The sequence below is a fragment of the Engraulis encrasicolus genome, chromosome 10 (genome assembly GCF_034702125.1).
Source record: "Engraulis encrasicolus isolate BLACKSEA-1 chromosome 10, IST_EnEncr_1.0, whole genome shotgun sequence".
NCBI lineage: Eukaryota > Metazoa > Chordata > Actinopteri > Clupeiformes > Engraulidae > Engraulis > Engraulis encrasicolus.
The window spans coordinates 54,141,646-54,169,091 of record NC_085866.1 but is presented as its reverse complement, the minus strand read 5'-3'; the positions used below and the strand labels follow the sequence as shown (position 1 = coordinate 54,169,091).

Genomic DNA, 27,446 nt, shown 5'->3' with positions numbered 1-27,446 from the left:
GCGGGCAGAGGTGGCACGTGAGGTGAGAGGCAGACAGAACACGCACCATAATGGAGACATTAGACATGAGCACAACTGGTCAAAATACACTCACACACACTATTCACTCTCTGTGACATTCTTGTTCTTTCACATGTCCACAGAGCGGGAAAAATGTGCTGCTAAATTAGGACATTCAGTGTGTGTGTGTGTGTGTGTGTGTGTATGTGGTTTTCCCCCTCACTGGCCAGCTAGGCTTCAATACTGAGTCATCTCAGCTGGGCCAGGCAGGGGAGTGGAGGCAGGGACACACACACACACACACACACACACACACACACACACACACACACACACACACACACGGCAGGCAAGCCCAGGTGGCAGAGTGAAGCCCAGGGTCCGACACCAGGGTGATGGAGGAGGGACTGAGGGGAGGTAGGGTGAGGGTGTGTGTGTGTTGTGATGGTGGGTGTTGGAGATGGAGCCGGGCGGTGTGTGTGTGTGTGTGTGTATGTGTGTGTGTTTGAGGAGTTCATCAACGCTGATGTGACAGGCAGCTTGTGGGCCCATATTGCAGAGGCGAGCAGCTGTTCCAATCACAGAGAGAAGAGAAGAGAAGAGAAGAGAAGAGAAGAGAAGAGAAGAGAAGAGAAGAGAAGAGAAGAGAAGAGAAGAGAAGAGAAGAGAAGAGAAGAAGCAGTATATGGAAGTAGGGGTGTGTCTGTGGGGGGGATCAAAGAGATGGTCACGGGCGTTGGACACACACACACACACACACACCTACAACACACACACCCTCCCCCTTCATTACTCACCTGCCCCCAGGCCATAAATACACTAACACCCCCCCACCACCACCACCACACACACACACACACACACACACACACAAACACACACAGCTCCAACAGACCCTGTCTTCCTCTTTCTGTGTCACTGAAACATATGTTGAACCGCATGCCTGATGCTAGACTGATAAGCAGAGCGTACAAATATGGCTATTTGTGTTATGAAAACACCATTGTTTTCCATAGTGATGAGGTAGTTACTGGGGAGGGAGTGAACAGCAGGGGGGATGGGAGATCCTGTCTTCATGCTGCCTTGTAATTCAGCCCTGTGCTATTGCTAGACTAGTGCAGTGCAATACTGAGCCATGGCAGTGCTAATGATTATCACCAGTGCCCGTCCTGATTAGTTTCTGTTGCTATGGCATGTTCAGAGTGGCATCGTGCCCAGGGCATAAAAACAAGCGTCCCACACTGCCAGCCTGTCACAATCCCACACAGACACACAGCGCTTGCTTGGCTGGCTGGCTGTGGTGGTTGTTGTTGTGTAACCGTGTTATTATCTAGACACTACAGACAAATCTCACAACACTGACGGCGTTGTTCCTCAGGTGTGATGAGCAGTGGGTAATATTTGGGTGTTCAAAATGTTTTCAGCATTTTTAGTTCAGAACCTTGCATTTAAGAATAATAATTATGCATCAGCACACCATCAATTTCGAGTATTCCTATGGCATATTACTAACAACAGCAGCTATGAATATGGTATTATCCCTTCTGGGCCCTCGCCTGAGGAAAAGAAAGGAAACCTTACACTCTTGGGGGTTTATGAGTTGTTCTATTGTTGGGGGAACTCAACACAGTTATGCAGCATATTCTGCTCTCCCTGCCACCTGCAGCAACTGAGCCAGTTTAAATAGGTGTCTGGCACTTTTAATAGCATGGCACTGCCTGCCCTAATTAAAGGGAATAGGCTGGGGACGGGAACTGTGTGCTGTGCGGTCACACTGCTGAAGAGTCACAGTGTACATTTGTGCTCCGACATGAGTAGTCTAATTCTACTACACCTGAAACCATGTAGAGGACAAAGGATGGGCAGCGAAAAAGTATAACTGCCTGCATTTCGCAATAGATGATGACGCCTTCAAGGTGTGTTTGGTGAGGACGGCATTGTCACACGCATGACACATTGTGTCTTAAACGAAGGCTTTTGATTATGAAGTTGTGCCTCTATCTTGTAGTATCAAAGACTCCATTACATAAGCATACCGTGTAGTAATTGACCGTAATGGTTACAGATTTTACAACTAGCTATTAACGACACTAACTTTGACACTGCCCATCTTAGACAATTTGGTGTCAAAAATGTGCCAACCATCCAAATACAGGCCCACGCGATGTCAGAGGAACAGTCACTCAACAGCACGTCAACTCTTCGTGGTAACAGTTAATTACAAAGAATAAAGCCACAAAGTGAACATAAAATATCTTTAAACAAGGACAATGGTTGTGTACAAATTGAAGAGCTTCTCTCGCGGACAGACACTGCTACATTTGCGCCAGGAGAGTTCTGCTAGCAGACAATGTCAAACACAGGATACTGGCTTTGGCACTTATAGCCACCGCTTTCTTTACTTGATTTGGCTAGCTAGCCAACTGTATTGTTAGCCAGCCACTTAATGTAAACAGCACTGCTAAACTCTAGTTGACTGCCCAGCGAGAGAATGCCATTTGCTTGTAATTGCCTTTTAGGGCGGAACATGCGTTTTATTCACTGGTTCGAGTCTGGCAATGGTTTCAGAGTACAAAGGACTAACTTCATTCCACCCAACAGTCAACTGTGAATAATGCCTCGTCTTCTCCTCTCCCACCACCACAGTTGGCTAGTCAGAAACCCAAAAATATGTTAGGGTGCTTCACTGGATGCCATCACGCCCCTGAAACACTTGTACATAGACAGCCGCTGCGGTGTCCGTAAACAACATTGACCGTTGGAGGAGGTCAGTAACCACATCTCCCATTTCATCCTTCAGTTCACTACCCTTACCTTCTGATAGCTCCAGATCCAACTCAGCCAATTGGTCTCTGACCTCTTTTGGTAGACCAGACAAATCCACCCCGCGGTCTGCCATCGTTGAAGAGCTCCTCCGAAGTGTTTCTCAAGACAAATAAAATACTGTAAAAACTATAATGCGGACGATCAGGACACGAAACAGGCCTTTAATTGAGAGTGGCAATCCATTCGAACAACTCGTCCCTCCGCCATAATGTGAGAACTCACCAATGGCAATGAGTCATCACGTGACCACGTTCACCTCGGCACAATGACCACGTAGTGGCTGTACAATAAATTGCACCCCAACAACTGCAGCGTCATAGGGACGCCTGCCCCCCCTGGTGTTCACATGACAAAGTTACACCACATGCACACAAACAACCGAGGAAGAAAAAAAAGGGAGTCATGCACACATGACAAAGGAGGCTCAAACGTCACTCAGTAATGCATAGTTCTGGGTTCAGACAACAGATATGACTACTTTTTATTGCTTTTTGATGCTTGGCAGTTTTGACACATTTTTTCCCATACAGTAACACATGCACCAACACTCAGCTACACATCCTATAATCCTAATGAGTCCAGAACACACAGAATAGACTTGAAAAACATGAGGTTCAAACACTTTGGGATTCTATTAAGTTGCTTTTCTTTAATTAAAACTGCAGCACGGTAAGTGTTCATAGTATTCCACTTCAACATGCATGAAAAAGTAAATATATATTTATATATGGTACACATATGTACAATACATGAACATCTTTTCTAAAATCACCAGTCCAACAAAAACGGGAGTGTAAATTTAACCCAGAAAAGTTTGACATTAAGAAGAACCTTTTTTTGTTAAAACATTGTTTTTTTCCTCATTGTTCATTACGTTCCCACTAAAATCTAGATGTTACAGAGTTCAGAGCATCTATCAGTACATCATGTTGTTCATAATTCCAAACATTCAGGGAAAGCGGTGACAGTAAAAACCCCAAAAATAAATTAATTAATTCATGACTCCAATGCATCTAATTAGAATGGTGAGATAAGCTCATTGGGTGAGAAGAAGAGAATGCACCATCAGCCAATCACAACAACTGGTCAACCGCTTAAGTAGCCAATCATGACGGCTGGTCAGGTGCATGATCTAACCGGTGATGTGAAGTCCCCATGGACTTCCACTTAAAAATTCCTTTTGAAAATGTAAAGACCTGCCTTGCTGAATTCAAAACACAAACAAAAAAGAACTAAATATGAACAAAAAAGGAGAGAAAGAACAAAAAAAATCTATCTACATGTCATTATTACAACACAAAAAAAGATACAGAAGATATGATGACAGGGATTTGTATAGTCCTGAATATAGCACACGATGGAGATCAAAACAGCTGTTGGGAGAGAGGGGAAGCAGAGAAAAAAAGTGCCAATGACAATTACTAGTATGAAAATAACTGAATAAGAGTTTTCTTTCCCATTTCATAATCAACATTCGTCTATAAAAGGGATCGCCGGCAACATATAGGGCCGGCGGTAAAGTACAACACAACGCAAAGGGTCACCATTGGGACTGTAGGACAAGAAACTAAAATAAAATCATTTGTGAGATATGTGTCAAGTAGTTACTTATTGAGCAATCATAATATGTACACACAATAAAGGCAAAAGGACAAAGATGTCACAAGTGTGTGTGTGTGTGTGGTGCTGAGGGAGAACCTATAAAAATCAGGATACACCAAAGCATGGATACATGATCAGTTCAAAAAGGAAGAACACTAGAAAAACAAAACAAATAAAAAGTCAACGATAAAACCTGCATCTCGTTTGTTAGTGCATTTAGACATGCCCTTATGATTTGGACTGATAACCTCAGAATTCTCCTGCAGCATTACACGTACTGCGACCGACACAATACACGAGAAGGGAAGATCCACACTTTTATATGTACAAAAGTAAAGAAATAAAGAAAAAGAATTCAACTGTTAATCCCTTGTTTTAGTTCCATCCAGCCACACGTTCATTCCTAAGGTGACTAACTCATCACATTATGATAAACAAGATCAGGGGATGGGGGAGAGGGGAGGTTGCGGCAAGGGCGTATATACCAATGTTGTACTGAAGAAACTATTGCAACACGGCCAAAGTCTGTTTTGTCACAGGAAAGACAGCACAGCCTGACTCCATACAGCATGAGACCGGCGATACACTTGCTGTGTGCCTTATTATGCATGCAACAGCGTGCGACCGAGTGCACATACTTGCTTCAAGACAACCACTTTGCATGATACTGGAGGTATCATCTAAGGGACAGATGGCCAACGGGGCTCTGATAAATATTTTCGAGCATTGTTTGACTACCGCGACATCAACATGGAAGTTCGGAAGATCATCCCTCGACGATTTCTCAATATTGCACCGAACGCACGGGTCTGCATACCTTGGGTGAGGTGTTCTCCCGTGTGCAAAATTGACACAAAATGTGAATGCAACCCATGCACACGTGTCCTGCAGCAAGCATATCGGCGGCCTTACTGCACATCGACCTGTTATGGAGATGCAGCAGCACTCATCAGCGCCTACGGGGCAGCCTAGAGATTCCTCACGACTACAAGAGAAGGGTGTGGAGGGGAGTGAGGTGGGGGTTGGGGAGGCCAAAGAAAAAGAAAGAAAATTAAAAAGAAAAAAATGCTTGAAAATTACCATCATTTTTTTCAGAGCCTTCTGTCCAAATTGCATTAAGTGGTCAAAGGCATCACTTGCTTATTTTGAACATCTAATACAAATATAAAGCTTTTTTGACTTGTTTCCTGATAGGTGCCTCTTGACAATGGGTCAGACAGCCAGATCGAAACAATGGGTCTGCTCCTTCTTCCCGAGGGCAGCTGCGTATGCACATATACACGGCCTAGACCTGGGCGTAGGGGTCAGAGGCACTAACGGGGTACTTAAGGCAGAGGCTGCTTGTTTGTTTACTGTGGAGCATCTTTTACTGTGGTGCGTGGTGGACTGTGTGTGTGTGTGTGTGTCTGTGTGTCTGTGTGTGTCTGTGTGTCTGTGTGTCTGTGTGTGTCTGTGTGTGTCTGTGTGTGTGTGTGTGTGTGTGTGTGTCTGTGTGTGTGTCTGTGTGTGTGTCTGTGTGTGTGTCTGTGTGTGTGTCTGTGTGTGTGTCTGTGTCTGTGTCTGTGTCTGTGTCTGTGTGTACTTATTTCATGGAGCAGGACCACAGATGGTGTTAACTATAGTTCAGAGGGGGAGTGAAGGAGAGGGAAGGCTCATTAACAGTCAAGGTTGTTGCGCTCGCTCGGTATAGGCCAACCCCAGAGACACAGCAAGAGGAGGAGAGAGGAGGAGAGGGGCTGTATAATAGCACAGGCACTCAACACGGCCATGGCTTAGTTTTCGAAAACAAAAACAGCACAAAAAACAAGAGGGACACGACACAAGAGAGACAACGAGCAGCGACAAGCACACAGGGCGGTCGGGCACAACAACAGACAAAAGAAAAAGAAGAGGAGGAGAAGAGGAAGAAAGAAAAGATAGAGGCTGGAGCAGAAGAGGAGGAGAAGAAAGAACAGACACAGAGTGGAAGAGAGCACCAACAGGCACACTGCCACAGGAACCATTTTCAAAATCAGACATCAAAAATCGGCACAAAAATAAATAGGCTGGTCGGTACAACACAGGGCTCAGGGAGGTGGAGACAGAGATAAACGCTTTGAGGGGCGGGGATACGGCGAATGGGGGCGTGCTAAGTAAGCTGGGCGTGGTTTAGGTGTAGGGAGGGAGTGGCCCTAGTCCCACGTAGCTGAATGCTGATGGGCTAAACTCGTTCTATGGGAAAACCAGGAAGACTGCTACCAAATGACAAGCTCCACACATCAGGCCACAAACAAGCTGTCAATCACACAGGTCTAGGGTGGCAAAAAAAGACAAGAAGCATTCCAAAAGTCCGACCATTCCTAATCAACTCAATGGCAAGGAACAATGAAGAGCCGATGGACAGAAGATAGACAGGGCAGGGCAGGGGGGCAGGCACAGAGAAGGTGGCATTCATTCATCAATGACAAATGGTGCATAACATTGCCGAAACACTAAAAGTCCTTTTTCCGTCTTTGTTTCTTCTTTTTTTTTCTCATGGCTCTGCATAGTGCCTTTCCGTTGACCACCGCTGATAGACTAGAGACAGACAATCAAGGCTTTTCACAGATATGCCTGAACGCTATAATGGGGCTGACTCCGGGACACGATTGTACTAGGAGCCGTTTGACTATGAGAGCATCTGCTTGAAGACAGAAAAAAACGGAAATAAAATAAAATAAAACAAAACAGGACAGTAGTGCAAGTGACCTCGTTAATCTCGTCACATTGCTGCTGCCTTTTGTTTCCATGTTTAGCAGCGCGAGAACACGCAGACAACAACAAAAACACACAACCGACACAAGTCACGTTCTCACTCATGCAAGTGCAACGCGTGTGAAACATTCCACTAAGGCTGTAGAGGGGGAAGGTGCTCGGCTGTCTTTAGCATGAAGCCCGTTTAGAAGGAAAACCAAAAACAGAACTATTTAAAGGGGATCAACTTTTTTTTAACCTGGATTTAAAATACATAAAAGTTTCTCTCTTTTTTTTTTTGTTTGAACGCTCCATAAAAAATACATTATAAATATTGCATTGTTTTGGTACCAATCTTGAGACACAGATCTGCGTCTGTCATGAAACAAACAGATGACGGAACATCACTGTGAAGAGATGCATGATGGGAACTCACGAATGGATGAATGAATGAATGAATGAGCCAATGTATGCATGCAATAAATGAATGGATGAATGAAAGAGTGTATGTGGCGTGTTGATGAGCTAATGCGTTCCAGGCTGTGTTTTCATGTCAGTGAAGCGAAAAGCCAAAACAAACAAACAGACAAACAAATAAAAGAGAAACATAGGAACTGTATCCTGTGATATCAGGCGACCGCATGTCTCTTTACCGAGTAGAGACAACACAGCAGTGGTAGCGGTGGCGGCTCTGACGTATGTGCATATGGCTGTGTGAGGGATTTCAAAAAAAGAGGCAGGGATAAGAGGGGGAACAGTCACGAGTAGCAAAGTAGAAGTACAACCAAAAGCGGTGCAGCAACCGTCACCGTGACAACACAACACTCGCCACCAGGTGACACGGCAGTCCTGCAGTCCAGTGAAGACGCGGGTGGCAAGTGGGGAGGGGGGGAGGGGCAGGCGGAGGTTAGGGTGGAGAGTGGGATGGGGATGGAGTAAGGCGAGTGGGTAGCCAGGTCAACAGGTGTGGGGGGAGGTCACTGGGATCTGGTGGGCTGAAAGGGACGGGGGTGGAATAAGTAGGCTCTATAGGTGCTGAATGGGGGTGGGTGTGGGTGTGGTAAGATGGGTGGTACTATGGGTGGGTGGACACATGTGGACACAAAGGCTGGATCAGGACAGGTAGAGAAGGCCGCTTGGGATCTAGAGAAGTCTGGAGCCAAGCGGAGCGGAGCCGGGTGGAGAGGATCAGGAGGCGTGACGGGGAAGAAATATCTTTATAAGGGGAGGAGAGGAAGAGGGGGAGCTTCTGGAGTCCAGCCCCTGTAGTCCATGGCATAGTGAACAGGGAGCAGCCCCCCTCACTCCCTCACTCTCTCTCTCTCTTTTTGTGTCTCATTCCATCTTTTATTCACTAAGTACCAGTCCTTTCTCTGAAGGCTGATGCATGGTGCCATGGCTCAAAGCGAGGAGGAGGTGGAGGGGGAAAGGAGCGATAGAAAGAACGGTTAGAGAGAACAGAGAAAAGAGTAAAGAATAGAATACGGTACAGGAAGAGATAGCACATTTAAAGAACTCCTTTCTCCATCCTCCATCCCTCAGTGTCTCTCTCTCTCATCGCTCTAGTTTATTTACTTTCATCACGTCCAAGTGGATATGCGTGGAGGAGGAGGAGGAGGAGGAGGAGGGGTGATGATGAAGATGGCGATCATTAGAGGAGGAGGAGGAGGAGTGGGGGGAGTGAAGAGATGGGCGAGTTAAGGGCTGGTTAAGTCCCATAAACCCAGCATGTGGGGTGCATCTGCATCTGCATGTGTGTGTGTGTGTTTATTCGTGGTGTGTACTGCACCACACCACACACACAGCTCATCATCTGGCAGCCGGCTGGGACTGTGTGGCCATAATGACATGAGAGGGGCCTCCACCCCCTCCCCCTCCTCCGCTGTTGCCCCCGGCGCCCGGGCCTCCATGCTCGCCGCCCCGGTGGCTGCCCATCCCCGCCAGCACAGACATCGCCACTGCCTCGGCCGCCGCACGTGCACTCAGGCCGTTATGACCACCCATCCCGGAGGAAGGGCTCGGGGCCAGAGAGCTGTGCTGGATCACCGCCGCAGGGGAGCCCACCGGCTCAGACACATCCTTCATCTGCTCATCAGCAGCTGAGAGAGGAGGATGAGGATGAGGATGAGGATGAGGATGAGGTAATTGAGGTAGGGATGGGGTGGGAGGGGAGGGAAGGAAAGGAGAGGAGAGGAAAGGAGAGAGGAGGAGAGGAGAGGAGAGGAGAGGAGAGGAGAGGAGAGGAGAGGAGAGGAGAGGAGAGGAGAGGAGAGGAGAAAGGAGAGGATGAGGATGAGGATGAGGATGAGGATGAGGAGTGGAGAGGTAATTGAGGTAGGGATGGGGTGGGAGGGGAGGGAAGGAAAGGAGAGGAGAGGAAAGGAGAGAGGAGGAGAGGAGAGGAGAGGAGAGGAGAGGAGAGGAGAGGAGAGGAGAGGAGAGGAGAGGAGAGGAGAGGAGAGGAGAGGAGAGGAGAGGAGAAAAAGAGGATGAGGATGAGGATGAGGTAATTGAGGTAGGGATGGGGGGGGAGGGGAGGGAAGGAAAGGAGAGGAGAGGAAAGGAGAGAGGAGGAGAGGAGAGGAGAGGAGAGGAGAGGAGAGGAGAGGAGAGGAGAGGAGAGGAGAGGAGAGGAGAAAGGAGAGGATGAGGATGAGGATGAGGATGAGGTAATTGAGGTAGGGATGGGGGGGGAGGGGAGGGAAGGAAAGGAGAGGAGAGGAAAGGAGAGAGGAGGAGAGGAGAGGAGAGGAGAGGAGAGGAGAGGAGAGGAGAGGAGAGGAGAGGAGAGGAGAGGAGAGGAGAGGAGAGGAGAGGAGAGATAAAGGTAGGGATGGGGTGGGAGAAGGGGAGGGGATAATGGGGGAAGGAAGAGGAGGGTGGGGAAAGGATGAAGGGGTAGAGTGATAGAAATGATGAAGGCAGGCATGAGGGAAAGATAGAGGTGAGGAAGAGGAGGGAGAGGATGGGGGAGGGTAAAAGGATGAGGAGGTAGCCAGATAAAGAGGGTGGAAATGGAGAAAAGGACAATGAGGTCGAGACAGGATGGGTGGTGGAGATCAAGATGGGAAGAAAGAAGTGGAGAAAGAAAAATGGGATAGAGAAATAGGTAGAGAGAGCGAGAGAGAGAACGAGAAAGAGAGAGTGTGTGTGAGTGAGAGAGAGAGAGAGCAAGAGAGAGGGGGGGATGAGAGAGAATAATTCTGTAAGTAATACAGACAAATATTGAAAATGTTGACACATTATGACACATTACTACAGTAACCTTGCTTTGGAATGTTCTTCTGTCCTTTGCAGGTGCAAACTATGAATCACTACAGTATCTTTAAACTCAAAGTGAAAAACAAAAATGATAAATCATCTCAACATGTCTAGTTCTGAAATGACCTCTTAGCACTCATCATGAAGCAAGAATAGAGACATTGCTTTTCTGGCAGTCTCATTTATAGATGGCGAAACGGCTTGGGGGAAGCTCTTTTTTTAACTGACTGTCAGTCTAAAAATGGTCCAAGAGTTGGCAAAAATAGTCAGCACTGAGGCAAACAAAAGGCTTTCACATTAGCTAACTGTATTATCCATCATCAACAGCACATGATGGGTGGACTGGGAGCTTTACGCTTATAATGTGCCAAGGTATACAACAGACGGTCTTTAAAGGCTGCTAATTTTTAGTCGTTTTCAGCTTCACTTAGATACAGAATCTGGTCGTCCGGAAGTGAGCAAGAAGGGAAATGAAATGTAGGGTATGAATTGAGGGAAATGACTAAAAACAGGGGCACTGTGGGCACTTCAGATCTTAATGTGGTGCTGCTGCACCTACTTAAATGGCACAAACACAATTGCAGCACTCCGGCGACTGTCTAATCACTAGCAGCTAATTTAATCTGCTGCTCCTCCCTGCGTTAGTCCCTGGCAGTTCAGCTAGACAAGCACTCTTGCTCTGCGATGCAGTAGCTTTGTGCAGCGCAGTACATCTCCCTTAGGAATGTTTCCTCTAGGACATGGGTGAGGAACCTATGGCTTTGGGGCCGTCTTACCCAGCCCCCGATATGTTTTGCATGTTATTCCGTTTCACATGAAATATGACGTGTTTAGTAAAGCAATCTTCAAAATTACATTTGCAATACAATGAAGCTATATTTTCAGTGGACCTAGTGAAGATGGGGTCCGTTGTAAAGGCCACGATCATTATGGGCCTAAAGTACAGGGGGAAATTCTGGTTTGTGTTCATTGTACGGCTCTTGGAGGACTTGCCGTAGTAAAATTTGAAAAGGCCAGTCGAATGAAGTGGCTGAAGTCATTATTTTTCTATGGAGGGTGGGCGAATAAAGTAACCGAAGCGAATTCGCCGGGAGCGAAGCAACCTAGGCGACTAGAGCGAATTCCAGCTATTAAATATCAGCTATGGCGCGGTTCAGAGAAATCCGATTAGAATGTTCATATCTCCGAATGTCCCAGGCTGTCAAGCCAGAGCAGTTGTGATTAAGCTAAATCAAACATGTCAATGTCATATCCAAAGCGAATACAGCAAATTCATGGTGAAATTTCTTCTGCGACCTCGGCTATTCTGTAGCGTAGGTAGTTTCTGGTGTACACGCACAGTATGGCAGTGTAGTTTAGTGTACCACAGTGGCAGGAGCGGCAAAAGCTGCAAAAGCATTTCTAGCACAGAGGGCATAGTGCATTACACTTCTTCTGCAATGTACGAGGCATTTGTATTGTGTAGTATAGTGTAGTGTATAGTGTAGTGTAATATCGTATAGTGTCGTTACCTAAGTAAGCGCTCTACTTCTGCAGGGTGGTGATGTGGCAGTATAGTACAGTATCGTGTTGTATAGTGTAGTGTAGTGTAATATCGTGTTGTGTCGTTACCTAGGTAAGCATTCTTCTTCTGCAGGGTGGTGACATGGCAGTATAGCATAGTATAGTGTAGTGTAGTATAAAACAGTATTATATAGTACGGTATAGTATGGTTTAGTTACCCAAGTAAGCGTTCCTCTTCTGCAGGGTGGTGACAGGGCAGTATAGTATAACCGCAGAAATACACCTACCGCGACAAGAGCGAGGCGAGCGACGGAAGTAATTGACTTTGTATTGAGTCGCGCGACAAAAGCGATTTTCGAGACTAGAGCGATTTGCGTGACGAGCGCGACAGTTTGAGGTTGAAATCCTTTCAACTTTCTATGACGCGGTTCGTCGACAAGCCGCGACAGCCAATGACTGTATAGAGGTCAGTGACCACAGCCAATGTGAATGCTTGAATGCTTTGCCTTCTGCCTGTACGGACATACTCTAGTCTCTTCAATCGCTCGTATCGCTTGCTGCTGCACTCTGTCGCTTGAATCGCATCGCACCTGGTCTATTCGAGCGGTAATATAGTAGTGTAGGGTAGTATGTACAGTACTGGGGTGAGTTTCTCAAAAGGGAAGTTGTTAGCCTGTTAGCAACTTCGGTAGTTGCCAATGGGAAAATGCATTGAAAGCAACGAAGTAGCTAATGTAGTAAGCAACTTTGGTTTCGAGAAATTCACCCCTGTATAGTATAGTATGGTATAGTTACCCAAGTAAGCATTCTTCTTCTGCAGGGTAGTGACAGGGCAGTCCTTGTGGGCCAGCAGCAGCTGTTTCAGGTGGGCCACTTCGTTACGCAGCAGGGTCACCTCGTTCTACAGGTGGATACCAAAACACAGATGTGAGGAGCGGATACATTCACCGCCTCTTACCTAGACCAATGGCACCAAAGACTCCAGGACCAACCGTTTTAATGGTTCTGATGTCATCTCCTTCTGCATTGGGGGCAGACAGGTGTGAGCATGGGAGGGCTTTAGGGATACATGCCAGGACAACCTGCAATACCTTTGCACCACATTGCATTAAGCAGATACCTATCCAAAGTGACTTAGAAAAGAAAACATAAACAGCAACAAATGAGTGAAGCTAACTGTTGTAAGTAAGCCCGGTATCGGCTGGTGAATTTGAAGGCCAGATGAGGCCTACAGAAAAGACTTTACGATTTGGTAATATAATAGTCTATGGGTGCTTTACAAGTATTGCCACAGGAAAAAAAAATTCCACAAGGCATCATTGGATGTGCAAGAAAAGCAGATTGTTGCTGATGCTGACAATGAGGCCTGCTTAATATCTCACACCAACAGAGGGACTGAAGGGAACCCTGCAGAGTAGTTCACATTAGACCTCAGATTAAAACAACTAGAATTGTCTAGAATACTAATGTATCGGGTAATAATGTCTGAAAGGACATTTTGTCAGCTTTTATGTGGTACCACCCACAATGCACTACAGCTAATCATGATGGAGTTATGAGGGAAAATGGGGCAAAATGTCAAGAGTTTCTGATATCATGGCTCGTGAGGCAGGCCTTCCCATGGTCCAAAATCAAAATAATTGTATATCTGGTCATTTCACAGCTTGGAGAATGGGAATCACAGCTGTAAATTTGCTTCAAGATAACAAAAGAAAAGTTTTTTTAAACAGGTCTAATGTCAAATTTGGTAATGTGATAGCAAAACATTCGTCAACTGTACAACATACAGACAGTTGCAACACACTCCAAACATATGGGGCCGTTTCCTGTTTAAAGTGAAGTCAGCATCTGTGTTGTAACTGCTCTGGCTTTGGCAACACCGTCTACAACAAATGGACACGATAAGTCTCCTTGATGACTACAGGATCAGCAAATCATCACGTCCTTATTTCAGACTGTTAACTCATTTCACAGGCAGTTGGGGTCACTCATCAATGCAATTCATCACCAATCCTCTATCTCTCCCCCTCCCTTGAGGAGATATTATGCAACATTATGGAGGCAGATGAATCATATTTTTTGAGTTGGTGGATGATTAAATGACTCATTCAACAACAATCCTCATTCAACAATCTTGCCAGCCACAGCAACCTGGCTAGTTGGCTTATGCCGGATTGGCAAGCATTGGCTTGCCAGCCTCAGCTAGTGAAGATTGTCAGTGAGCTTTACCAATATTGGCCATTAGGGGGAAGCCTCAACCCAAAGGTTGCCTACTATCGCTTTAAATTTGGGTTTATCAGTCATCGTTGTAGGCATGGGTGTGCCTCATGCACTGCATGTCTGATGTGTTTATGAGTGTGCGTGCACATGCAGTTGAGCATGTATATTTATTGGTGTCTGATGTGTGTGTCATTCATGGAAGTCAGTTCTCCAATCTTTTTCTCGAGCCAGCTTTGTGTGTGTTCGAGTGTGTGTCTCATCTCCACTGACCGAGTGAGATGAGACATTCATGGATGTGCGCTCATCTGCCTTCTTCTACCGTGAGTTGACCCACAGTCTGTGTGTGTGTGTGTGTGTGTGTGTGTGTGTGTGTGTGTGTGTGTGTGTGTGTGTGTGTGTGTGTGTGTGTGTGTGTGTGTGTGTGTGTCATCTCCACTGACCGACAGTGAGACGTTCATGGATGTGAGCTCCTCTGCCTTCTTCTCGAGGGAGTTGACCCAGACCTTCCTCTTCTGTCTGCAGCGTGAGGCTGCCGCCCTGTTCCTCTCCAGGAAACGCTGCCGCCGCTCGTCAGGGTCGTCATCAGCAGTACGCCGACGCCGACCCCCAGTGGGCTGCGCAGGAGATACCTGGAGACCACACCACAAGCAACACAGGTGAGACACAGGTGAGACGAACGTTAGTTACAGCCCATCCCCACACAGCGAAATTCCACTCCGCCCTCATTGACTTTGAATGGGGGCCATATAGCGCTTGACACCTACAAGCTCCCCAAACTCGTGACTGACAGTCACACCGTCCCAAACACCTGGGCTGCTCTTGCCGACATGAGTCATTGAGTCATTCATCCATTTCGCAGCACACATAAGACAAACACAGAAGGAAGGAAGGACTGCCGCAGATCCACAGACGCACATTAGTGACATCACCACCACCTCCATTAAGTCTAATGATATGGATGACGCACATTAATGACATCACCACCATTCAGTCTAGTGATACGGATGACTGATGTTTTTTCAGCTCCACGATGACTCAGCCTCAGTCACTAAGAGCGGCTGGCTATTCACCACCATCTCAGCTGCCGTTGTGCGCGTGTGTGTGTGTGTGTGTGTGTGTGTGTGTGTGCGCGTGCGTGCCTGTGTGTGTATGTGTGTGTGTGTTTCAAAGCCAATTCTCTCTCAGACAGTTAATTACACCCTAGCCTCCCCAAAGCTTGGTGTCAAGGCTTAGCACTGACTTCCAGCACACCACTCATGTTATGACACACCACAGTGTGAAAACATACAGGGAAAAATATAATCCCTGGGTACTGAGAGCATTCAGCTGACAATTGTATGCACTGTATTTGTGCGCTTGTAAATGCAAGCATTTGCACGTCTGTGATTGTGCATTTGTCTGTGTATGCATATGCACATCTGTAGATGGGTATAGATGTACAGTACAGGCCAAAAGTCTGGACTCACTTTCTCATTTAATGAATTCTCTTTATTTTTGTGGCTATTTACAGAGCATAGTGCATTTTCAGGGAGGGCATCAAAACTGTGCATGAACACGTATAATTATGTGCTTAACAAAAAAATGAAAATAAATATATAAAAAAAATAAATACAATTAGTGAAAAAATACAAAAAAAAATAAAAAACAGTGACATCTACACAGCAAAACTGAGGGGCCCACATATTTCAACAACCTTATTTTTCTGTCTATTTTCAAGTAAAAACACCCAGTCAGTCAAATCAATCTTAATTGATACAAGAAATACAAGACAGATTTTCTTGATCTGATACTGGGTCACTTGGTCAAACATAGCTGGTTATCTAGGTGAAAAAGTGGTACAAAAAGTTAAAAGTAAAAGTGAAAAACCCAGCCACAGATTCCCTCCAACCAGGGTTTGACCTCTCCAAGTAACTGGCTGTGACTCAATTATCCGATCAAGAAAATGTCTGTAAAATGCTTATATTGGCAAGTGTTTAAAACTAGGTTTTTGGTCTTAAAATACTACAATTCTACAATTAAAATACTACAGTTCTACAATTGTAGTGAGTTATTGGAGGACTTTAACGTTCAATTAAGATTGACATGACTGACAAGGCATTACTTGAAAATAGACAAAAAACAAGCTTATTGAAATGTGTGAGGCCATCAGCTGTGTCGTGTTGACGTCAGGTGGATAGACAGCTGACATTGCTGTTGGACAACAGCTAGAATGATATTTTTGGTAAGCACATAACATGCTCATGCACAGTTTTGATGCCCTCCATGAAAATACACAATGAAAATCCACGAAAACAAAGAGAATGCATAAATGAGAAGGCGAGTCCAAACTTTTGGCCTGCACTGTATGTGTAAACATGTGTGTTTGAGATGTGTATGTGTGTGTGTATGTGTGTGTGTGCCTGTGTATAGCTTTGTGTGTGTGTGTGGTACCTGTGGCTGTGCAGGTGAAGGGGCGTCTGGTTGCTGTAGCAGCAGCTGGCTCTGCTGTTCTGGCCTCTGGGGCACCATGGGACTGGACCCGGTGGAACCCTGGCCCGAGCCCGGCCCAGACCCGGAACCGGACAGCGCCGCCTTCAGCCTCTGCACACCACCACACACACACACACTGGTTACTACCCAATACTGCACAGCACCATTCACACAGACGCACGCACACGCACAGCCTTCAGCCTCTGCACAACACCGCACACATGCACGCGTGCATGCGCACACTCCCACAGCCTTAAGCCTCTGCACAACACATACACAGATTACACACTCGCATGCACGCACTCACACACACGACACACACACACACACACAGAACAGACCTCTGAATAGTGTAAATCACACACACACACAGTACACCACCTAGTTATTTATTTTCTATAGGAATTCGCACACCAGTCTCATACATCATACAGAAACCATCAGTTACTATTGAGTAAAACTGCACACCACACACACACACACGTACACACAACCGTTATCACTTGCTACTACACAATTTTGCTGAACGCAACACACACACAGTCACATTATTGAACGCATGCCAACAACACTTGGGGATACTTAACACACACTGCAATAACATTCCACACCACAACAGTACTCATCTATACTGCCCTACCAAGTCAAAGCGCAGTAACTATTGTCAATTGAGTTTAGACAGAAAATGCTCTTCAATACACCTCCTTTATCTTGTGACAAAGTCTTACGGTCCAAATGCGTCCCGTTTTAAATATAGGCTATATCCCGCCTAATACAAAGGCTTTGAAGGTGTTTCTCAGTTTCAAAGTTTGCATACTTACTGCACTTTGCCTTTGTAGGGCAGTATACTTCATTACACCCATACATGCTAAAAGTAATTTAGCACAGCACCAGCAAACACACACCACATATGGCACACACTCCAACACAAGTCAAACACTACACAACGACACATAGTTATTAAAAAGATCTGTAGTGTACATGCATTGTCAAAAGAAAATGAACACCATGCAACATGCAAGATATCTACTTCTAGGTCTACTGTCCGACTACACTGCATTACTGTACCCATCAGATTCAGTAAGCTACTCTTCAAGGCAGGGTAGCCCTCCTATCCTTTCCCATGTTTTTAATGGTATGTGCCCATGGTGGGGATCGCTGTTCTTTTGAATCAGAGTGTGTCAGATTTAGTAAACTGTTCTTCGTGGTGGGGTAAGCCATCCCATAATTTCCCATGTTTGTAATGGCATGCGTCCATTAAACCACTCAGGACGTCTCAACCACAATGAGCGCTTGCCATTTCCAGAGCCTGTGTGCGTGCAACATGTAAATAATAACAGCCAATCAGCATACAGCCTCATGAGCATGAAGGGAAATGGCGCAAGTGGATTGGCTGCTCAGTTGGAACATATCGAGATTCCAGAACTGCAGATAGCATTCTAACTCTAACTCCCGATTGCCCATGTCAATTTGTGGACAGTCACCACGTCCCACCCAACTGTACACCACAATACTTAGCTCCTTAAAAACGGCAGATACGCCACACACAACAGCACAGTGGAAAATGACGACCACATCAGTGGCTACATGTGATCCAGATGATGAAACAAAGACAGAGTGTTCCAACCGCAACAACGGTTTAAATAAAATTACTCGAGGCTGCAGGCTGTTTCTGTGGAGACCGAACAAATTCCTACTGGCTGCCAACGCCGTCTCGTCAATTTCGACTGCGCTCACTGCGGTTTGGAAATCACTTGACATGCATTTTGTGTATACTTGGACGTGACTTCAGGCAATACGGCAAAATCGCACCGAAAACAATAGCATTTGTTTGAAGAAATGAGTAACCCTCAAAGTGTCTTTCTCTAACAGTGAACAAAAGATATTCATGCTTCTTAGGGAGTTAAAAAAATAAACTAATTGTGACAATGTTATGGCTGACAGGGCTGGCTACTGATCTTAACTGGTAACAAATTACAACTTAAAGAGCACACAGACAGCGGCAAAACATGGCATGAACAACCAGAAACAAATATAGCTGACTGCATAAGCCGGCATTTTCAAGCCACATCAAAGACAGACAGAGTTTGGTATGGGGTCAGACACATTTAGCGGTTGATGCTGATGTACCAACGGCCAAAGTGGCATTCATAATTTTTGTTTTGCCCACAACACAAATATAACAAATACATTTTACTCCAAAGAGAATATAGAAACTAGAAATCATTACTTCGACAAACAAACAAACAAATAAGTAAGGACAGAAAGAAAGAAAGAAAGAAAGAAAGAAAGAAAGAAAGAAAGAAAGAAAGAAAAAAAAGAGAAAAAGTGATCTGGGGTGCTGTGGCATACTGCGCTAAGGCACATGCACCATATCGGTATGCAGGGCACATGGGGGCCCAGGTTCGAATCTGGCCTGGGTCATTTCCCAACCCTACCCCATCCCTCTCCCCTCACCTTCCCAACACTACCCCATCCCTCTCCCCTCACCTTCCCAACACTACTTCAGTGTCCTTTCAAATAAAGACCCAAAAATACCCAAACATACTTTAAAAAAACAATAAATCAATTTATAAAACTGACTTTGAATCACAACAGAGTAATCGACTAGTTTTTGTAGCTGAACTATATTAAATCAAGTTTTTAAAAATGTTTCAAAGAGAAGTAGACTTTTCAGGAATGAGACATGCTGCACTGTGCGAATCAGAGTCATGCTGTACATGCACTCTCTTGGTGGAGATCACTGACAGGCTTGAAATCTGAGAAACCGCAGTGTGTGAGTGTGTGTTTCTGTGTGTGTGTGTGTGTGTGCGCACGCGTGCGCGAGAGAAAATGATACTCAATCTTGGCCTCTGAGCGGTGTGTATGTGTGTGTGTTCTTGGCCTGAGTGGTGTGTGCCTGCGTGTGTGCCTGCGTGTGCCTGTGTGCTTTCTCTTACGATCTTGGCCTCTGAGTGTAGGATGAATCCTAAGGGTGTGTGCGTGTGTGTGTGTGTGTGTGTGTGCGCGCGCGCATGTGTGTGTGTGTGTGTGTGTGTGTGTGTGTGTGTGTGTGTGTGTGTGTGTGTGTGTGTGTGTGTGTGCGTGCGGCGTGTGTGTGCGTGTGTGTGCGTGTTCTTACAATCTTGGCCTCTGAGTGTGATATATATCCTGAGGGCGATGAGGATCCGCTGCTGCTGCCCCCTAGTGGTGGTCCGGGGATGCCGGGAATGTTGGGCACCATCATGGGCCTCGCCAGCTATACACACACACACAGGGATACACACGACACACACACACACAGACACACACGCACGCACACACACAGGGACGCACACACGCACACACACACGCACACGCACACAGGGACAGGCACACACACACACACAGGGACATGCACACACAGAAACACACGTTACCAACCTGCCAACAATTACATATGAACATTATAACCCACAGAAAACCAAAACTCCAAACCATGGTAAGCCAATGCACAAGCCTTTATCTCTCATGTTTTGGAGCTTTGCACGACTGTTGAGTAGCATGTTTCAATCATAAATAAACATAAACATGTGTATTGCTGCTGTGTGGACTAGTTGACTCCACCAACTACACTCCATTTCTCCTCTGCTGAACTCGAGTTGTTATGCGTGGCTTATTTCCATCAAAAATAAACATTGTGTGTTAGAGTAGCTATACAAATTGGAATCTTCACTCCACTTACACCAGTCGCAGTAGTACATTCCATCTCCACCAAACTTCAGCATGTTTCAATCATACATACACGTAACTGTAGCTATACCAAAGATATTTTTTTTCATTCTCTAACTGTATTCTCCTAATATACTAAATATAATGCACAGATCATTCCACCACCCAACAGTACATGGCCCCTCTACTCTTGTGGAAAAACACAGCGGAGCTCATCTAGAGAGCTGGCCACGGCAGACGTGTGTGTGTGTGTGTGTGGTGTGTGTGTGTGTGTGTGTGTGTGTGTGTGTGTGTGTGTGTGTGTGTGTGTGTGTGTGTGTGTGTGTGTGTGTGTGTGTGTGTGCGTGCGTGCGTGCGTGCGTGCGTGCATGCGTGCGTGCGTGCGTGCGTGCGTGAAGTGACAGGTCTGTGTTATGGCGGTGTGGCCGGCTGACAGACTTATGCCTGTTTTTGTTTTGGTAGATTGCATCTATGGCAACCGTCACGGCAACATGTTTTATGTGGCCCCTTGGGGTCAGGACGGGAGAGAGAGAGACCACCTCTTCAAGTCTCGTATCGCTCTGCTCTGCTCTGATCTGCACACCACAGAGTTCAACCAGGCAAACAGAACAAGCTGGACAAGGGCTGCACTCTAAACTGAGTGTTGCAGAAAGGAAGGCGAGCAGAAGTTACAGTAAACTGGATACAGAAACTTGAGCTGAGGACACATTTAGTTTTTTTTAGCTAGCAAGAGACTGTTGAGTGACGTTAGCCATGATTGCCACATTCTGTAACTTCGAGTTGTGATTACACACTAGTCTCATTCTGCAGATTTCGACAACCAAACAGGACAAGCAGGGCAAATGCTGCACTAGAAACGTAGTGCAGCCTGCAGGCTAACAAAAGCAACAGAAGAACTGGATGCAATTTTACATGCAAGAGCCTGCTTGTCGAATGCATTTGAAACCTAGTAAAGCAGACAGGGAGCTGAACAAAGGTTACAAAAAGGCTGGCGGCAGAAACACTGGCTAAGGAGAGTTGACTGCATTGGAAACAATGCCAAAATGACAGAACATATTTTTAGCAGGCAAGAGACTTGTTGATATAACTTCATGGAGAAAGCGGAGCAGAGGTGTTGCGCAGATGAGACAACTTTGCTTATTTGTCGATCTCAGAATTTTCAGTGTAGCACGCGAAGCATACCTGGCGAGAGCTAGGTTGCATTCCCATCTATCCTAATCTGCGGAAATACTGTAATTTCCTCTTACCTCAAACCCCATGGTTTAAGAAACGTTTGTTTGCTGGCGAAGATTCTCATTCATCCAGTTAGTGTCAGTCAACTGACACAGGATTTGATTGCAAGTTCCGGCTGTGCTATCTGGCTGCATGCATGATATGTTTCAAAACTTTTCATGAATATGGGTGCGATGTTGGCTAATTATTAAATGCCATGTTTTCGGAGCATATCGTGCACAGGTTTGGAAATGTTTGTCTGTAAGACTGACGCTCATTTCTTTGTTTATTCAACAACCAACTCTGGGTTCTCAGCGTTGCCGCTTCACTTGACTCGCGAGACGATTCTAGAACTATTATCTTCTCTGCTCGTCGGCGCCTCTCATGCAGGTCAGATTCAGCAATGTAGCAAGTGAGAGGCGGTGCCAGAAATTAATTTAGTTCTAAGATTTGATTGGGCTAAAATGACTGAAGTTTGTCACAGTAACAGCACCACTAAAAGGGCTGTGACAGCACGCACTGTCAATAGGCATGGCAGTCTGTCAGAATAAGCCTTAAAAATAACACAATAGTCTCTTCTCGTGACATTATCGAATTTATCTTGGGTCCGGACAGAACCGTCTCCGGGTCCAGACCAGCGTCCGCTGTTAAGTGATCTCCGACCTAAACCATTTTTAGAAAAATGCACTGTCAGCTTATAAAAACCCGAATATCTCAGCCCCTGTAGATAAATGACATGAATTGCATTTAAAAGCCATGACCCTTGCATGACAACTTGTTCCTTCAGCTCTGACATACAAACACGTTTAGTTTTTTTTTATTTATTTATCTCAAATTTCACGAGCCTGAATTTTATGGCCAATGTTTCGCTATGCAGTGATCGGCATCAATGGGTTAAACCTGGTCAACACTTTTTCAACAGCAAGGGTTTTGTCACTTTATCAACTATCCTACACTCATCTCAACGCCACCTTTAGCTTGGCATCGGGGCCAAAAGTTTCCCTGTTCCCATTTGTTTACACGCAGCGCTCCTTGTAGTTAAACAACATCCCAATTTAGTAAATGAGGTAAAAAAGTAACTGTGTTCTGGGGCTGGGAGGGGAACCCTACACCACAGCCTACTTGACCCATCATCTGCCATCTTAGAGGACAGGACAGGGGACACGGAGACATGGAGACATGGGAACACACCGTCACCTGACCAGACATGCAGCTTTAATGTGTGTGTGTGTGTGTGTGTGTGTGTCTGCGTATGTGTAGAGAGAGAGAGAGAGAGAGAGAGAGAGAGAGAGAGAGAGAGAGAGAGAGAGAGAGAGAGAGAGAGAGAGAGAGAGAGAGAGAGAGAGAGAGAGAGAGATCTGACTACTCAGATGTTACAGAGGGCATCTGCAGAGGTCAAGGCTGAGTGTATAGCTGGGTATTAGAGTGTGTGCACGCGCATGAGTTTTACTTACAGATATTACTGAGGGCATCTGAATAGGGCCGGGCAGCATGGGTAGAGTCTGGCCGTTGGGAAGCATCATCATGTGATATGAACCAGTCGGGGAACTGGACACAACACAACAGGAAACATGCGACATCCATAAAACAAAGCATTTAAGTGGTTTTTGAACATATTCTTCAAAGTATGGAACATAAACTACAGATATTTCCCATTGACAGGCAAAACAACATGGACAGATCTGGCAAGCACTTCATCAAAAGTAGAAGACAAAACTTAACACCTTGTCCATTTATTTCACTTCAAGCAATTTTGCAGGACCTAATACTGCTGTGTATGCATATCTAGATTATATGGTGATGAGGACACATATACATACACACACTTGCACACGCACGCACACGCACCCACGCACCCACGCGCACACAAACACACACCCAAACACGCACGCACACTCTTTTGCAGCGTACCCGAGCGATCTGTTGGAGGGGGGAGCCTGTGTGATGACGGAGGTGGGTGAGGGCATCGTGGGATGCAGGGCGTCGTAGCCCATGTGGAGCGGCAGGGAGCCCGGGCGCACGATGGTGGGGGTGGGTGCCGCACTCACCGGGGGCTTGGGAGGGGTGTGCTGTGGGGAAGAGAGACCAGGGGACGTTACACTCACACACAACTGACAGATTCCACTATTATAAACTTGGATTTTTTCGCACACCTTAGCTGGCAGGTGTGTCGGAGATGGCCCATGGGTCACTCAGCTGACCATTACCATTACTGACCATTTCGCTGTTTTTCTTTAATAACCAATGTTTCGGTCCTAGACCTTCATCAGGCAGATTCCACTTTATAATAACTAGAAACGCACTCAGGGAGTAGACCTCCACCAAGGAAGCGGTTTGATAGAACATTTGACTATGTTACACCCTAATATTTTTCAAGTCTTTCTGCCTTGTTTTTGTGGCATTAGAAACTAAAATGTCAAAATTCTCCCTATGCTGCAATGGTGAAGAATCCTTAAAAAAATCCTGATCGCCACCAAGATTTACTCAATTGTTTCTTTTGTCATTTCCAACAACGCCAAAAAATCTCATCAAAATTCGTTCATAACTTTGAGTTATCCTGCTGACAAACAGACAGACAGACAGACAGACAGACAGACAGACAGACAGACAGACAGACAGACAGACAGACAGACAGACAGACAGACAGACAGACAGACAAACAAACATAACCTCCTTAACAGAGGTAAAAACATAAACCTCCTTGGCGTAGGTAAATATGGAATTACACTGAGGCAGAATTGACAGGTAACGCTAAAATGAATGACCAGGGAAGCGGAAGGTGGGGTATTACTACCAAGGTCTTTCTAGGTTTAACCCTGAATACCGATGTGTGACCAATTGTCTGAACCAGCTGATCTTAATGACACACAAACCATAGGTAGACAATTAGCTATGTAGTGCAGGAAACATGTCCTTTTTTCAGTTTTCTGAAGGCAGAATTGCTAGACACAGCAATAATGTTTAACCATGTTGGCAAATCGCCATCTAAGGCCCAGGTTTAACCCTGACCATTCATGCATGACAAACTTTGCAAATTAGCTGATCTTAATGACACACACACCATACGTACACCAGGCAAGTACTACAGTTCACAGGCAGAAGGAAACACAGCTGAAAAGCGAAAGCGTCAGCTAAACTCCAACGCCCAGGTTTATCCTTGAACACTGATGCGTAACTTGGGTGGCTATCTAGGGTCCTACTCTCACCACAGCGGGAGGCTAACTGCAGTGTTCAAGGGGCACATTTCAAGGCTGTCTACACCCTTTCAATGTCATCAGAGGATATTAAGGAGAGCAGTATAGCAGTCCAGCACCACTCAGATGGGGGCTCTGTACCCACTTATGGTAACAAGCCAACATGTGCATCTGGTTTCCCCAATGTACAGCGGAAGGCATTGATTGTGAGCCATGTGCAAGCAAGTGTATACATGTCCTTAATATCTCTCTCTCACTCTCTCCCTCCCATCTGGCATGACTCGGGAAGGGAAATACCCCAATACCCCCTGATTACCGTCTAAAGAAAACACATCCAGGTTCCTCTTCCTGCTGTAGGCATCTAAACAACAGGCTCTGGCTGGGAGAGGCGGCGACCTCTTGCCCAGTTCAGAGCTCCATAATGTAGCTGGAAACAGATCACATCTGGTGAAGCTCCAAGGTCACTCAAATTGTGCTGGTCAAAGCTACAGAGTTAGAGCTGCACACATCACATATTAACATACTTGCCTGTCAGGAGGACTGCCCAAGGATAGGACAAAGACCTCATTACAGCTGCTTGCCAAGCCTCTGTGCATGGAAGGCCCAAAACGGCTTCATTAAAGATTATTATTAGGGCAGAGTATTGGTTGAGCAGTTTGTACTTTTCTCCCTTGCCAGTCTCTGGCACAGTGAGATGTACCGGTACTAATGGCAATGTTGATATGAATTTTACTGCACTACATTGCAGACTGCTAATGCACTGAGGGTGTACAGGGCAAAAAAAAAATATCTCTTGAGTATTCCACAACACCCACCACTCGGTGTCGCCAAATCACATATCGCCCCCAAAAATATGTTTTGTTCAGCAGTGCATTCCACATGAGGCTCACCATCAAGGTAACCGGTTCAAGTACCAGCTCCATACCATTCTAGCTGGCCTGAAATTAGCTTGAGAGTCTCCGCACATCAGTTCCGACAGCACTGCGGAGCACTATTGGTTCCAACAATTTTGGTTACCCCCGCACACTGACGCAGACGTGCTATAAACAATGAGCTAGGGCTGTAACGATACACTCAACTCACGATTCGGTTCGTATCATGATTTTTGACCTACGGTTCGATACACCCCAGGATTTCAGAATTGCCAACGTTATGAAATAAAATTATGAATAAAAACTATGATGCTTTATAAGTAGAACAGGTTACAAGAGGCTACTAATAATTTTAAAAAGTTTTAATATAATAATGATGATGATTTGAAGCTTAAAAGCATTATCACATCATATCATATGGTTGTTTTCTGGACTGATGGGTAACAAAACTTTGAAAGGGTGTATCACGATATTTCCTCTTTGTATCACGATACAGTATCATGACACTGTGTATCGCGATTTCTCGGTTCGATACAATATCGTTACAGCCCTAATGAGCTCCCAATTTCATCACAGCAGAGCATGGCTAAACAAGGGGCGGCTCCAACAACATAGAGCTCTGCCGTGTGAGTTTTATTCAAAACCATGGAATCGAAAATTGGCCCTTAGAGTCCTCTGCTGAATGTGACATCGTGGGTCACCAGGAAGCTCTCCTCTGAGCTGATGATGTGGACCACATGAAGACTACTGAGTGCGGTGCTAGTTGTGATCACTGAGACAGGCAGCGCAACTACTGGTTCAGGCCCAGGGTTGACTAAGGCATGTTGTGCTTTGGGTATGTGGGTGTGTGTGCGTGTGTGTCTCATCTATTTAATCCTGTGCTAATGTACTTAAATTAAAAACTAAACGCCCTGCATTTGCACCTATTGTTGTATTTATTTCCTGTGCACTTTGCATATGCAAGTGTTGTATGCTGTGATTATGTCTCGATTGCAAGTCTCTTAGTATAAAAGCGTCTGCCAAATGTAATGTAATATAATGTAATGAGGGACAACTATCGGGCCAGGTGTGGATCATTGAGAGACTTCCATTTTGCTTAGTTGTGAAAATATTTGATGTGGTGCCAGTGTTATGGGCCAGTGAAAGAATTGACTGTGGTGCTAGTGTTGCGATACGTGACAAACGCTCAGGACCCCGTTTCCAAACAACGATTTTGCTAAACACCTACACTGTTTTCAGGCCGACCCGAACGGTGCCCATGCCCATGCCCATACATACCAGTTACGTTCAGCACTTAAGTACTAACCTGCGAACCACCGTGTTCATATCGGGCTCTGAACTTTTCCGCACCTGACTATGTGTTACCCAAATTAACCTGCTGACGTCCACATTGTCATCACGGTTCGCGGAGGAAAAAAATATTTTTCGGTCCACATTACATACCAACTTTCCGGTTCTCAAATGCACAGATCTGCGGCGTGAACCCGCCGGGCGATTCGAGATTAGGTGTGGGAACCAACTTGTTATGTAGTTCGTAGTTATGTAGTTTGCTGCTGGGAAACGCACCCATGCTTGAGTGGAGATAGTTACCTTAGGCCTCCCCACCGACTCCCGGCCACTGTCGGATCTGCTGGAGATGGACTCTGGACTTCCTGGAGGGGAGGAGTCAACCTCTACTGGCTCCTCCTCCTTTACCTTGACGTCGGAAGGCGTCTGCAGACTCATGTCCAGCACTCCTCCTGCACTGGGGGTGGTCAGCTGCAGCTAAGAGAAGGAGACAGAGGAGGAAGAAATGGGTGAGTGGGTCTGTGATGGAGTCTGTGCCTGTGTGCGCACTTTTGCTTGCGTTTGTATGTGCATGTGTGTGTGTGTGTGTGCGTGTGTG

The 27,446-nt window shown here is 45.8% G+C and overlaps 2 protein-coding genes across 4 annotated transcripts in view; both read right to left on the bottom strand.

The window, feature by feature from the left end:
• dip2ba (disco-interacting protein 2 homolog Ba) overlaps positions 1-3,172 on the bottom strand; it is a 95,528-nt gene extending 92,356 nt beyond the window's left edge. For both annotated transcript variants that reach the window (XM_063209366.1, XM_063209367.1), the window contains exon 1: positions 2,815-3,172. In XM_063209366.1, coding sequence (XP_063065436.1) covers positions 2,815-2,899 — 85 coding nt within the window. In that variant the 5' untranslated portion in view covers positions 2,900-3,172. The remainder of the gene's footprint in view (positions 1-2,814) is intronic.
• A 110-nt stretch (positions 3,173-3,282) lies between these two features.
• Positions 3,283-27,446, bottom strand: part of atf7a (activating transcription factor 7a) — a 50,692-nt gene continuing 26,528 nt past the window's right edge. Inside the window, exons 5-12 of one of the 2 annotated variants that reach the window (XM_063209368.1) lie at positions 27,152-27,325; positions 23,407-23,564; positions 22,950-23,043; positions 19,715-19,831; positions 16,555-16,704; positions 14,565-14,753; positions 12,700-12,805; positions 3,283-9,239 (exon numbers count right to left, since the gene is read on the bottom strand). In XM_063209368.1, the coding sequence (XP_063065438.1) occupies positions 8,950-9,239; positions 12,700-12,805; positions 14,565-14,753; positions 16,555-16,704; positions 19,715-19,831; positions 22,950-23,043; positions 23,407-23,564; positions 27,152-27,325 (1,278 nt within the window). In that variant the 3' untranslated portion in view covers positions 3,283-8,949. The remainder of the gene's footprint in view (positions 9,240-12,699; positions 12,806-14,564; positions 14,754-16,554; positions 16,705-19,714; positions 19,832-22,949; positions 23,044-23,406; positions 23,565-27,151; positions 27,326-27,446) is intronic. The other variant, XM_063209369.1, reaches the window with a different exon arrangement.